This window comes from Myzus persicae, unplaced genomic scaffold (assembly GCF_001856785.1).
Source record: "Myzus persicae strain clone G006 unplaced genomic scaffold, MPER_G0061.0, whole genome shotgun sequence".
Taxonomy (NCBI): domain Eukaryota; kingdom Metazoa; phylum Arthropoda; class Insecta; order Hemiptera; family Aphididae; genus Myzus; species Myzus persicae.
The window spans coordinates 477,107-492,068 of NW_019100825.1; the positions used below are offsets into that span (position 1 = coordinate 477,107).

The following is a 14,962-nucleotide window of genomic DNA, read 5'->3' on the forward strand; positions in this document are numbered from 1 at the left end:
ATGAAGGATAAGAGATTTAGATTTGGATGGGGTCCGTTATAGGTATTCTTCTTCCCAGCCTAGAATACAATTTTGGGGAACTAAATCAAGAATTTTAATATTAAAATTCATATATGACATTTATACTTGCACAATATGTATAATAGTATAATAAAATGTTCATTTAAACACAAAAAATATTTATAAATTGTTCTTCCATATAACGGTTTGCTGTTAAAGATTACTAATAATGATGCATAGATACAATTCTATCTACAGTTTTGGCAAAAAACAGTGATGAAATGAAAATAATTTATTACATGGTAATTGAACTCGTACAATCTTCTAATTATATTATTATAGATGTATCTATATTACTAAAAATGCATATATTATAGATCGATTTGAAATTATACATAAAATATAAATTATTAATCAGCATAAGACAACGGAAATAAATTAAAAACGACGGGTACCGATTACATTATAATAAACCCAGTTCTAATACATTTTTACACTTTTCTAAATTTTTGCCGTCAATCGTCACATGAAAAAAATTAGATAAAATAAAATCACAAACAAGAAAAAAATTGAGTATGATTAAATGTAATACAATATAATACTGTGTGTATATTTTGTTCTGTGAAATAATATTAAAAAATATTATTGAGAATGAACGTAGTTGTGTATTGATGGTATTATTCTGTTTTTTATACGAAACACCTACGATATAAATGTAATAACTTCACATGTGTATGTATAATAATATATACATATTATACACACGCACGATGTACACTCAAAACCCAGCAGGAGTGATGCGTTTTGCAAAATAAATCCGTACAACGACCTGAACGCTATACACAATAATATACGCTACGGATGGTGGTTACAATCGCTAAAGGTCAAATTCGAATTTTCTAATGACTTCCTGCAGCTACACCGAACTCGCTTTGTGGTAAGTTATACATACATAATAATATAATACGTATGTGAAGAACATACAGAGTGGTTCTCCAAGTATGGTAAGTTGTCATCCATCATTTTTCAATACTTTTTTTTGAATTTTGAAGACCATATTTTCAATATATACTTATATTTTTTTCATAACATTTCAAGAGTATGATGTGGCTTGTAGCTATACACACTTTTTTTTTTAAATGTCGACATATTTAAACCGATGTTTGAAAGACTAGTTTTTAAGTTATTTAACATATTTAATATTTTAGTAAAAACAATTCAATTGACTTTTATCTATATTGTATAAGTATACATTTAAATAACTCAAAAATTACATGTTCAAATTTTAATTTAGATACATAAAATTTTTCCAAAAGATCACATTCTGCAGTAAAATAATAAATAATATATATATATATATTTAAAGTATGCATCGCCACAGGACTCATCTTAAATGGTATAAAAATTTGAAAGATGATCATTTTATGTATACTTATAAATTCAAAAAATTAGTATTTAAATTAATTCATCATAAAAAAAAATGGGGGTTTCCAATGTTTCCATGATTGGTGCAAATTGTACTATATACAATATATTTATGGACAATGGCTGTGTAGTGGGTTTTTGTTTCAAACCGCAACCAAACTATAAGAGTAGTTTACTGGGGTCGTCAATATTATATAATATTATTTGACTCGTCGCCGTAAATAAACGAATAATAAAAAATTAATAATAATGATGTGGCCGGCATGCGGTATTTCCGTTCGTATTATAATATAATATAATATACAGTACTCACGGTTGCGGATAAAAATTTTGTTTCACAATCAGTGTAACACTAAAATGTAATGGACAATAAATTTCGCTAATTGGATGCGACAGACACCTCGTTGGTTCGTAAATTAGCAGGCCACCTTCGATGTATTTCTCCCGAAGGCACATACGCACACACGTCACACACACGTGACACACACACACACACACACACACACGTATATACGCTCACGAGACTCGTGAACTCTGTTTTAGGTTTCGGTGTGGAAAGAGCGGAGAAGCAGAAGACGAGCCGACCAGAGATCGAAAATATATAATATAATTAGTTATTGTATTTTTAAACCGATTATTGCAACACGTATATACGGTGACATTGCGGCAGTAATGAGGTGTCGGATTCGAAATTAACATTTTATAATGAGATCGGACGGACAAGATTGAGTGCAATCAAACCCAGAAAATGTGTTCCGTCTGTAAGATTTATAGTAGAAGACATATTATATATACTGTATGTATACGAACTATGTATGTATATTTTCATATATATATATATATATGAACGAATGTGTGTTATTTAAATCACGGTTTTAATTGACATTTCTTTTGACTGTGCGTATAGATGTTATTCGGCGTTGTCGTTCAGAGGTAAGCTGCATCAGTTGATATTTTATATTATATTCCTATGGACTATGACACTATGACGCATGTACTTAATCGGCGTTTTACGATTTTTGTCTTGAAATTAATTATTATAAATTTTATTTTATCATCATACGTTTTGATAACGCTATTGTGTGATCACAGTTCAGAATATTTTATAGCTATACAATAGACATACATTATTTTTTAGTATTGGTTAAAAATGCCAAATATTTATATAACATTAGGTATGTTATTCGTGACCGAATAATAATATAACAATATTAATAGTTTGGGTGTATCTATTAATTTTATTAATTAAGTTTCGACATTGGAAAAAATAGCCCATTAAAAAATATGGACTTATGCCTACGTTGTCAATGTCTGTCATCCTGAAATAAGCCACAAAAATGTAGGCATAAAATATTATGTATACAGGATGCTATATTGCACACATAACATACTGAATTTTCATTACAGTTTTGTTGTTTTTTAATATTATAGTAATTTACCTAATAAAGAACTTGAATACAATAAAATATTATCCATGATTTCATTTATTTTAAATATTTTAGATATTTTAATTTTAACAGCAAGTTATTAATAGAAAAATTGCAATGATTTAAATATAATTGTTTCTTACTGCCTTGATTTTAAATTAAGAATCTGTATCATCACTCATTACGAATCATTTTTTGCACTAGTTTACAATTTATTTCAAATTTTAACACGCTACTTCTTACTAAATGGTATTTACTTGACATAATGTTTAGCTGTATTTTGAACATTATAGAGTTTAGACTATTAATAGTAAACTGCATAACCTTCATACCATTACGGCAGTACCCTTAAGAGTCAATATAATAGGAGCCTTTGGGACAACAACTTTTTATCCATAATACATAAGCACAAGAAGGAAAAATTTGAAAATGTAGTGGACATTTCTAAATAAAATTATGATTTTGATGACCTTATAAAATAGTTTCAACAAATGCTTATACCAAATAATTGCAAACTAATATGACACCAGCAATGAACATCCTACTCCACGAAACTGAATCACATCAAACATAACACCTTCAACTGGACATTCCCTATCGAAATATGCAGACAAATTGAAGTTATTCTATCAAGACTCAGAATCAGACATACTTAAATCTCCCACCATCTTAATGGCTAAAGAAGAATATGCACAGCTTGTGGTTTCCAAGTTACCATCAACAACATTCTTACTGAATATCGAATATACCCAGTGCCGGATTTAACCATTGTGCTGCACTAAATAACTTGCCGCCTTTTAATATAAATATTTTTCTAGTCTAAAAAATGTTATTAAAGCATACAATTATAGTTTTTTCTTTTATTACTTAAAATTTTAATGATGAAAAATAAAAATATACAACTACGATTATAAAAGCACTAACTTATAGTGTTTACTGAGAAATACGGCACTGAATATACCACAACATCAGAATTAGTTACAACCTGCCCGAATATTAGCCGAAATACTCCACAATCACCCTCAATCCATAGCCAACATCATCAAATTCATCATAGCCGCCAATCTTCAAACCAAAATTTAAAATTAATATTTAGAATAGTACACATAATAATATCTTATCAATTCAAATAAATTATTTGTAAACCAAATGGCCCATATCGCCGAAGGTATAATAATAATAATAAAAAAATAGTTTTAATGGGTACCCACCATATTAATATATAATAGGACATAAGGTGTATTATATGGGTATGTATGTTTAACATCTCATAGTATACTATAAACAACAGTGGTATTAACTTTTTCTTTTAAGGCCGTAGGTATACATATTTATAGGCAGTAATATAATTGTATCATTATTTTAAAAATAATATTGTAATACAGAAAAAAATGTCACTTAGTACGCTTTTTGATTTAACGCATACAAAATATCCACTTTCAAGTATAAATAAGTGTTGATTAGCAAAATTCGTCGAAGTTCAATGCAGACCCATCCATATGGACGCCCGTAAATACGACTTTGTTCTCGCCATAATATTAACGGGGTTTTATAAAATATTTCCGAGAAAATTCGGATATAAAACTTGATCCACACCGCAGCGAATTTGTAATACAACATTGAATGACCTTATATATTTATTATTATTTAAGGTGTACTTATATAGAGTTAATCAGATGTTTGCCTCATTCCAATATATATCAAAATACATATGTCTCAGTGCAACCGAAGGTGCACTGCATAATATACATAAATCTAATGTTATATATACATGCAATATATAACCGAATATATTACATTATTGTATAACTGATATACACGTTACAAATTAATTACGTGTTTGAAATAATATCATACACTCTTGACACACCAGAGGCGTAGGTACCCGAGATGATGGAAACAAGGAAATTCAATCCTTCCCCAGAAATGCTTAGCATAATTTTTCAGTTTATTTAAAAGTATTCATTGAAATAACCTGTCTTTGTCAGTTGATTAGAAAAATATTATTTCCAGTTAAATCAACCTATATAACTGTAGTTCAGCCTAATATAATAATTAATTTGTTGTCTACAATCAATGATTTTAAACTAAAATAAATAAAAAATGGATTTAATAACTGATTTGATATTCTTCCTAAACCACTACAGCTTGAGTACAATAAGAGGACATATTATTATCAACAAAATGTTTAGAGAAATTTATTGAACAAATTAATATTTACACAACCACTGTGTGTTGCACAGTTGGTAATTAAAAACAACTAATTAACTTCTTTTTTGGGTGAATTGAGTTTATATTTTTCTCCATATTAACTTTAAAATTGCACAGTTACATGACAAATCGTCCGGGAACTATATTAGCTATTTTAACTCAACGTTCTCAACGCTGAACTCAACTATCTCAAGTTAATTTTGCTCTTTAACTAGCAGGACTTTGTATTTATGCACCTACTGCGGGACGTCAAAATTGTCACTTAAAATATATAAGTGTTTATATAATACGAATAACCGAGTATCTCTGGATAACAATATTATCGCGTTTGTTTGGCTTCTGACACGCCGCCGTCACCCGCGGGGTCTCAAAATAACTATGAAAGACGGTGACTTTAATACTGCCCATCATCGTACCTATATGGTGCATAATACGATTGCGTACATCGCGTGTGCGTGGGCGTGCACAGCTGCCGACGTATTACAATATTATGTACCTAGTCGATTGTGTAAGACAGAAACGGATAAAAAATATATAATACCTATGCACAAACAGAACCGACCGCAGTATAGGCACAGACGAGCGCCTCTTTGATTTATAAGCGTTACATCGCATCATCAACGAGAGCGAAAAAATATGCATAACGTCCATATACATACCGTCACTATGTATACAGGTATATACGTCGTCGTATAACCTACTACAACGGCGGCATAATATTGTAAACCGAAAACGTCACGTTGTCGGGAGACGCGTTTTTTATGTACGTGTGTTTTTTTTTTTTTTTTGTTCTCCTTTCGAATACATTATATAGGCAGGTACCCACATGATATTATTATATACACGTACACGGGTGTGCGTACAGCTATGGGTTACCCGATATACACGTCTCTCGGCTTCAGTGTAGCGAAATACTCTGTTTACAATATAACGCACGGCAGTGGACGTATAAGCTATAACTGACGCGCGTGATGGCGAAGACGATGTACCTACATCAAACGCGTATTAAAATATACCTGCTGCAGTGTATACAGGTCTCCGATTTATTGCCATTGGATTCGATTTACGACCGGAATCTCTGTACCTGTACACTTAATACTGTGTTGTTGTTGTTGTTGTTGTTATTATTACTATAAGTATTATAATACGCACGCGTGTTATATTTTAATATTATTATACACACTACGTGAGCCCAGTGGCATAACTGAAGCTCAGATATAGTGGTATGGGGGAAAAGCGATTGACATGTTCTCAATGTTCTAGTACAACTCTTGATACGGAACACAGCCCTTCGACTTAAAAATGTTTCTTTATTTTTACAGTTATATTTCTTTTTAATGTGTTCGATGATATTTGACGCACAGGTTCACCATTAAATATATGAAATGTTTCTGCATCACGAGTATTGATTTGTCTGTATGGTAAGGGACAAACTCAGAAAATAAAAAAACAGTACAAACATATTGTGTTTAATTAGGTAGGTACTTTAAACGGTATGACGAGAGAAAAAATTGATCAAGAGAAACTACTAACTAGGCTAGCTATTTAAGTCAGAGAAGACGGGTTCTCACGAACGAGCCTCATTAAACAAATCATTGGATAATTCTAGTCAACATTTGAAGTAAAAACTGGAATAAAAGGCATTTGGGAATGCACTTTGCAATTTGTTATGCTGGAGTAAATTGGTATTATAAAAACAATATCGATAAACCACTATAAAGCCTCGCGTTATAGTTTATAGCATTTTATTCACAGCTATTGCATGATTATTATATTATTGAGGTCGACAATATTATCAGATATTACGATAAAAATAATAATCATTAATATAAACGATCTTTAATCATTCATTGGTGTTATATAATATTATGTATATCGTACGGAGAAGTAAACTTTTAACTATTTAAAAGAATCAGGTCAGAATATATAATACAAGCTTAACTGGTTTTTATGACTTGGTTTATTTTTTCTGTTCTCATCTTCATTAGCATGATTATTTTTAACGCATTTGAACACATTTGAACGATAAATTAAGATCAGACGGCGTTGTAGATAGGCTATTCGGGTACACCGCTGTCACAGGTCAACTTTTCCCAGTAGGTATAACAAGCATGGTTTGTTTGAAATTCATCAAAGTACCTATTCGATGTGCGATATAAATTAATACGTATCTAAACATAAAAGTTAAGTGAAGTTAGTATTCATATGCATACCGGCTAAATGCAATTTTAATTATAGACCGATACAGTAATGAACCATCATTTTTACTCTTTGAGTGTAGTATAAAAATAATGATTATTTGATTTGTAATGTATTTATAAATAATATTAATTTAACAGTTTAATCAAATTTAACATTTCTTAACTAAATGTCAGTGTAGAAATGTAATGTATTTAAGAATATACATATAAACATCTAATAATATTTGACATAAAGAACAAAACTATACTCAATAGTTATCAGTATAATAAACCATTAAAGCTGATCAGAATAATATTAATAGTTTTTAAATTACATTAACTCATATCACATTTAATATATTGGAAACTGGTTCAAGATTAGTGTTTTTATTTGAATTGTTGAAGGGTTGCTTAGTATACAGACCTTCTTGTGACGTACAGAGGGAATCAAGTAAAACTATAATAATATGGTTGATTGATACACATTCATTTGGTGGCGAGGTCTTATTAATAGTATTATTTTTATGTATTTTATTATTTTATGTCTACATAATTAATACAAGGTTAATACGACAATCTATATTTAACTGTCGGTATGGTATTTTTTAAATTAAATACAACGGCGTGTCAAACATAATTTTCATTTTCCATTACATTTTATCGAATATTTATTGCATTATAATCACTTAATTAATAATCACATATTTTATACTAATATATGCACCTGACCGACGATATATAAGAAATATACGTATGTACATTATATTTATTGGCCATTTATATTATTCTATAAAAGGTTTGAAAATAATTGAAATATGTACGACTGTACAAGTTTAAGATAATGTATTCAAATAATATGAAAATAAAAATATGAATAGGAGCGCAAAGTAATTCAAAATCTATATATAATAATATTATTATGTACAATGCCCGTTCACCCGACCGACAAGACAGGTTTTGTGACGGAAAAAACAACGTTGGCTCAATAAAGACAAATAACAATCATGTTAAGGAAATTCTGAATTATAAATTTCGAGTGATGAAAAGCTGTGAAAAATGTTGTGTTCTCGTCTCTAAAGTTACTACATGACACGTGCGAGAGTGTGGGATTTTTAACTTTCTCCTCCCTTTCGTTTTTTTTTATACTTCCACGGGTATTGTATACATATCATGACGTTGCTGTTTATTCGTCGAAACAAAACTGTACATTTTACGAATCTCAATCGGTACAATACCTAATTATTTTAAATAATATTTCATCGGTTGCGTATTATGAAAGATTTTATCATGGTATGATATAACTGAAATTTAAAATTTTATGAGGATTACAATAAAATAAAATTAGGTTCGATCTTAACGATGCGGTCGAATTATAAAATAATCATATTATCATTGTTATGTCAAACGTCTTTCCTCTAATGCCCCCCCCCCTCACATTGAGCACACCATCGCCATCGTCACCATCCCGGTGTAATGACTGAGGACGTGTCGTATGCACACGGAGGAAGGAAACAGACTGAACACGATGTTTTAAGTACGGCGTGGGTATCGGCTGAGACGACGACGACGTGCTCGGTAGGTCGTCGCGCGTGCGTTTTTGTGAGAACGGAACACGTTGGCGGCGGCGGCAGCATGGCACGTGAACTGAATATGTAAAAAGTGTCGACTACGAAGAACGATAGAAAAAAAAAATGAAAAAAAATATATAGCATGTACCTACGAGGTGACGTGATGTGGGAAAGCCAGTAGTCTGAGGTCGGTTTTAATCTTTCGGCTTCGGAACTATATTAAGCATTCATGAGTATAGACGTTAGTTGTTTCATCATCAAATCATCAATAGTCTAAAATCAATGTCGTCGACAGGTGGAACGTTTTCGAAAAACAAAAATATACAGAAAATACGAAACTATTTGTCGACCCACATGATTGGTCAACAAATAGATACAATATACGATTCGCAGTACTTACTTTAATTGTGCAGGGATATAGATTCTTGAAATGTTCATTTATTTTGATCTAATATAGGTACATATTAAAATACATCCTTATATTTATACTGTGAATTTAATATTCGTGCCGCCGAAGAAATTGTATATTCTGAACAGTTTTTACTCTAAAATACTTTTGTAGGTTGTGTCACGGGATGCCCATTTATTTTAAGTACAGAACAAAAATAATAAGATGCACCTACACTTAAAATTCGAAACAAAAAAAAAAAGAATATGTGTGTACCAACATATAAAAAGAGTTTTATAATCGGCAACACTTCACCTCGCCCGCACCAGCAAGAGATATTACATTATTATTCGGTATTGTTACGGTGAGCCGACGTATAAAACTGTGTACAGTTTAAGTACGACACTGATAAAATGCAACACGAATTTTAATGCCGGCATTAACAATATAAAAACGTTATTCTAGTCTCTAGTCTCGTTATTCTAGTATTTTAATGTCTTACATTAATACATGCGAATTCATGAATCATTTATTTTAGTTATATTATAACTAATCGAATATATTGTACATATTATACTTAAACATGTTTTTATTGACTAGAGGTATAAGGACTAAATATTAAACAAGTAACAGGAGTTATGAAGTTTTTTTCGGAAAAGTCTAAACAAAAATGTCAAGTATGAACTCCTATTTAATATAATACCGTCAAATAGGGGGGCTGATTTTATTTTATATTTAATGGTATGGAATATTTTTTTATGTATAAAAAGTATTAGATGCTATTGAGGATAACGGAAATAGCTGGTGTCATGTTTATATATGTGTGTATATATATATATAAAAATAATAATGATAATTGATGCTCGTCGAGCGGATGGCTGCATAAAGGGTGGCGCACGACTTAATTGGGGCTCCACCATAAGTACAGAGAACCGAAATTAAAAATATTCTTTCAGCACAACGGAGATTACGACCAAATTATGAGCGCAGGATCTGTATTATGACAGTAGTATTAGTTAATGCGCATTGACAGAATTCACACTCTAATTGTGCAGATTTGTCGTTCCTACTGCTCCTCGTTGCTTCTGGAGATAAAATAAAGTTAGTTTCAGATTATTTAAAAAATGGCATCAGTTGGGGTGGCTTCTTTTATCATTTATTAATGTTTTTTTTATTCATTTTAGATATTTTTATTGCATCATTTTGATAGTATGGTACTTATGAAAAAAAATATTTTAAATTTGGGGCACCCATAAGAGTATAGACTATAGACTCTAATATATAGAGCTAAGAATTCTATGGATCATCATATTTTATTCCTTTGATCTAAATACATCGATTTTCAGATATGTACACAAATTTTCTATTATTAAATAATTGTGTTTTTTAATACTTTCTCCAAAAAAATTATGTAGTAAATCGTAGTTTTCCACCTACCGAAAATCTGAAATTAATGTTTTATTTATCTTCAAAATAATAGGTTATACCGAATAAAAGATAAGGTTTAATATTAACAGGTTGTGAGTTGTGTAAGCCTTGTAAATTAAATTTTTTTAATTTTATGCGTGACATTTAGTGTATCTAACATTTATATAAGCAATTTCAAAGAATGGCCTAGTTCAAAGTAAAATATGACAATTTGTTGAAGAATTTTCAAACAAAACTGTCAAAACTCATAGTAAAATACCTAATTATATTATTTGCGATCAATTTTTATACGAAAACTATGTAATGTTTAATAAAATTAAAAATATTTTTTTAATTTTGCATATATTTGCATATTTTACCATGTTTTATTGCATATAAATCCAAGCCCTAATATATTATAGTAGGTACGAAGCAGAAATTAAGTATATAATATTGTACATATTATCCTAATTTGTTTTTTATTTTTTATCTCAACGAAATCTCACGATATTTTAATATTACGATACACTCGTAATGATATATTATGCTTTTGTTTTCACTTACATCGATGTTCTCGTCCACATTGCACTAAGCTGAAATCTCTGACCACCCTACACCTACATAGATTATATACTCAGGACATTATGTAAAAATTAACAGTATCAAAATTGTTTTGATTGTGTTTAAAAACATTTAATTTTCTTTAATAGTTCTATATTTAAAAAAAATGTATAGTTCAATACATTGTTTACACAAAAGTTATTGCCATTCACAGAAATATTAAATTTGTAGTCTATGAAATGCATATTTGAATGAATGTAACAATTGTTAAATTGCACATCCATTTTTATCTAAATAGATAAGTTAACTACATTATTTTGGAATACTTGTGTTTGGATATATTATAAAATAATTATAACACAAAGTGTGACATGTTTGTATGCAAGTAGATAGGTACTGTAGGTTATTTAGAATTATTTGGAAAATATTCACTCGAAACTATATGTGTTTTTATTATTTTTAATTTATTTTTATTTTCAAATTTATAATGACAAAAATATAAAATATTTTCAAGACAACTTTATTTTAATTTACTGAATATATGGCTTTTAAAAAATATTACCATGTTAAAGAAGTTCAATTGATTCCAGTTTAACTAACTAATACTAAATTATTATATGAGTTTATCCAAACTAAAATAAATACTATACTTTCTAGGTAGATAACGAACGTGGTTGATAAAAAAAAAGTGATATTAAATTTGCGTTTAATGGTGATTTTGACTTTTGTTTAAACAAAAAAAGAATTAAAAATACAATTTTTGTTCTCTACTACCTATTACAAAAATATTGGATTATGCATTTAATATGGTTTGTCTGAACATTCCTTTATAGATCAATTCATTGATGCAAAACGAAGGCGTGTATGCTAGCATTTACGTGCATACTAAGGCGTGTCACTTCTCCTGACTTTCTAATTATGCAATTATGTGACTTACTGAGTTCTAAATATTATGTTATCATTTTATATTTTGGTTCTTAAATTGTCTGAATGTGATGAAAAACAAAACTAAATTGGTCGCAGTTTTCTCGAAATATAGTTATGAAGTTATCTAATAACATTAATGCAATTTATTATATAGTACCTATTTAAATTGAAAAAAAGGAACTATTATATACTGAAACCAATTGAATAATAGTAAATACAGATATTTCTAAAGTTACACATACCGTATACTATACAAGTAATAAAAATTGTATAGTTTCTATAATCATTTAACTCTTTAATCTTCAATTCGAATAAATATAGCACATGCAACATAACCCTATATATTGGTATCTGCACGTTTTTTTAAATATAGAATCACAATTAAATAAGTATTTATATTGTATGTTAATTATTAGAAGATGGTTAAAATAAAAATAGTTATTGGAAATCAATAGAAAAATCGTTCATTAAAAGGGTTAGTTGATTATAATTATAACAGTGTCCAAGATTGATCCGTAAAAAAAGTTCCATGTTTCTTTATATTTTGTACTTAATTTACGATCAATTGAAATTAAGACGTGCATTTATTGTCTTATAATTAGATACCTTTCGTCGTTAATTGCAAATGTATTAAGACTAAAGGTACGCTTACGTAATCATAAGTATTTCGTAAAAATAATTCTAAATACACAACACTGAGTTCATGTATACAGTTTCACTGTTCAAGAATAATGAAGTGACATTAATCATATTAGAATTGTATAAACAATGAGGAGTTATTAAACCTTCCAATAAAAAAAGGAACGAAATCAATAACTGTTATTAAAAATATAAATCGTTTCGAGCATAGAGAAATAATTGATTATATTTGTGCGTTTTTCGTTGCGAAAAAAGTATATATTATATTTTTTTTCAAAACGCTTTTCGCGGTATTTGATTCAAAGCGAATCAATAAGAGCCCTAAATCTGACTGAATCTGACTAAATCTGTCTGTTTCACATGTAACTGTATTGTTAATAATTATTAATTGTTATTGGTGTTGTTAAACCTACGATACCTATCATATGTGTATACCTATTGTAGTATATTAATAATATTGTAGTATGATGCTGCAACCAAAATAATATACCTTATCGGCTTGCCGGAGACAATCGATGCGCCGCATTTTGCCCTTCTGGTCGGGATTGGACAGCACGCACATGGCCGGTTTTTTGCCAGTTATGCTCAGCACGAAATCCTCCCGGCACTCCTGAGTTATGTCTTTCCGAAGCTTTCCTAAAAGCCGAGACGCCCATTTCTGTTTCACCTCGGGTTTTTCGTTCTGCAACAATGCAAAAATCGCGGAAATCCATTAAACGTACATACGTATATACACATATACATATATATATATATATATATGTATTTATTTATTTATTAGATATATGTGACTATACCCGATAAGTTTTCGGTACATTAAGTTTCTTTGCGGTAAAATAAAAATAACCTTCGTACGCACGCATTATGCGTGTTTATTAAACGTGCGTGCGCGAGTATTCGTATTTATAATATAATATATTGTCGTGTATTATAGCGTATTTAATATTTATAGCCGATATCCAATAGCCGGGCGCACAATGTTTGATACATACTATAGATAATAATATATTATGTTTTTTTTTAAATTTTTTTATTGAGGCGGAATATTGATTTCGGTTTGTATAATGTGGTGGTAACTGCTGTAGGTAACTGCGCTATATGTAGGTACTCAACAAAGTAGGTGCATACAACATGTAGCAGTTATATTCGAAGGGTACGTGAATATTATATTATAATTATATATTATATTTATTATTTCAAAGTTATCTGGTTGAGTATTACTTTGATCCACAGACCCCCCCCCCCCAAAAAAAAAAATAATATATAGGTATATTGGCATATTACGACAAGTAAAATGCAAAACAGTAACTCTGACGGAAGACATGCTCTAGCAAACATAAATGATATGGTATTAGTAGTAGATCTTATTATTTGACAAGATATATCATAGGTACAAAATAATTAAATATAAGAATGCTAGGGTAGGATACAAGAGTTCTAAATGAAGTAAATATAACTTATACAAAATAAAACAAATACGATAGGTATTATAGAAATAAATAATAGGTAATATTAAAATTGACTGTAAAGTATGCACTTATTCTATATATGTATTAAATAGGTTATAGATTATATTATACATTATATGATATACATCACAGTATATGCGCTATTATTTAAATTTATTAATGTCATATTAATGAGGAAAAAGTACATTAAATTGCTACCTACCTATATATTTAGCAATATCGAAACTAGGAGTGAATAATTAATTACTCATAGGGTTAAGATAGGTATAATTTTATTAAACGTATGTACTTTTGTGGATTAATAAAAAATAACTCGATTAAAGTTAAATTAATTCAAATGTTGTCACTCATTATGAAATATTATTATTAACTCTCTCTGCAATCAATAAATGAATTAAAGTTTTTAGAAAAGAGTAATTAACACTATAGAAATTGAAAAAAAACATTCTCAATAGTTAATATATGCAAAAATTATATTATATTATACATTTAATATAGTACCATTTGATGGGACATTATATAATATTATACGATCAAGACATTTGTAATTTAAATCGTATAGAACCACTCGTTTTGTTTGTAAAAATATATCATAAATATATTTCGTACGCATATTTATAAGTATAATAACAATAATATACAATACTCTATCGTATTTCACATTTGTTTCCATTATTATTTCGAACAGCCTAACCTAACGCGTACGAGAATATTAATGAAGTCTTTTCGTAGGTAGATTTATTATTTATATTTTATAAAT

At 29.3% G+C, this 14,962-nt stretch overlaps 1 protein-coding gene across 1 annotated transcript in view; it reads right to left on the reverse strand.

Annotated features, from left to right (window-relative positions):
- Positions 1–14,962, reverse strand: part of LOC111026330 (nuclear factor 1 X-type) — a 127,297-nt gene that overhangs the window by 54,854 nt on the left and 57,481 nt on the right. The window contains exon 2 of the mRNA XM_022304389.1: positions 13,224–13,415. Within this exon, the coding sequence (XP_022160081.1) occupies positions 13,224–13,415 (192 nt within the window). The remainder of the gene's footprint in view (positions 1–13,223; positions 13,416–14,962) is intronic.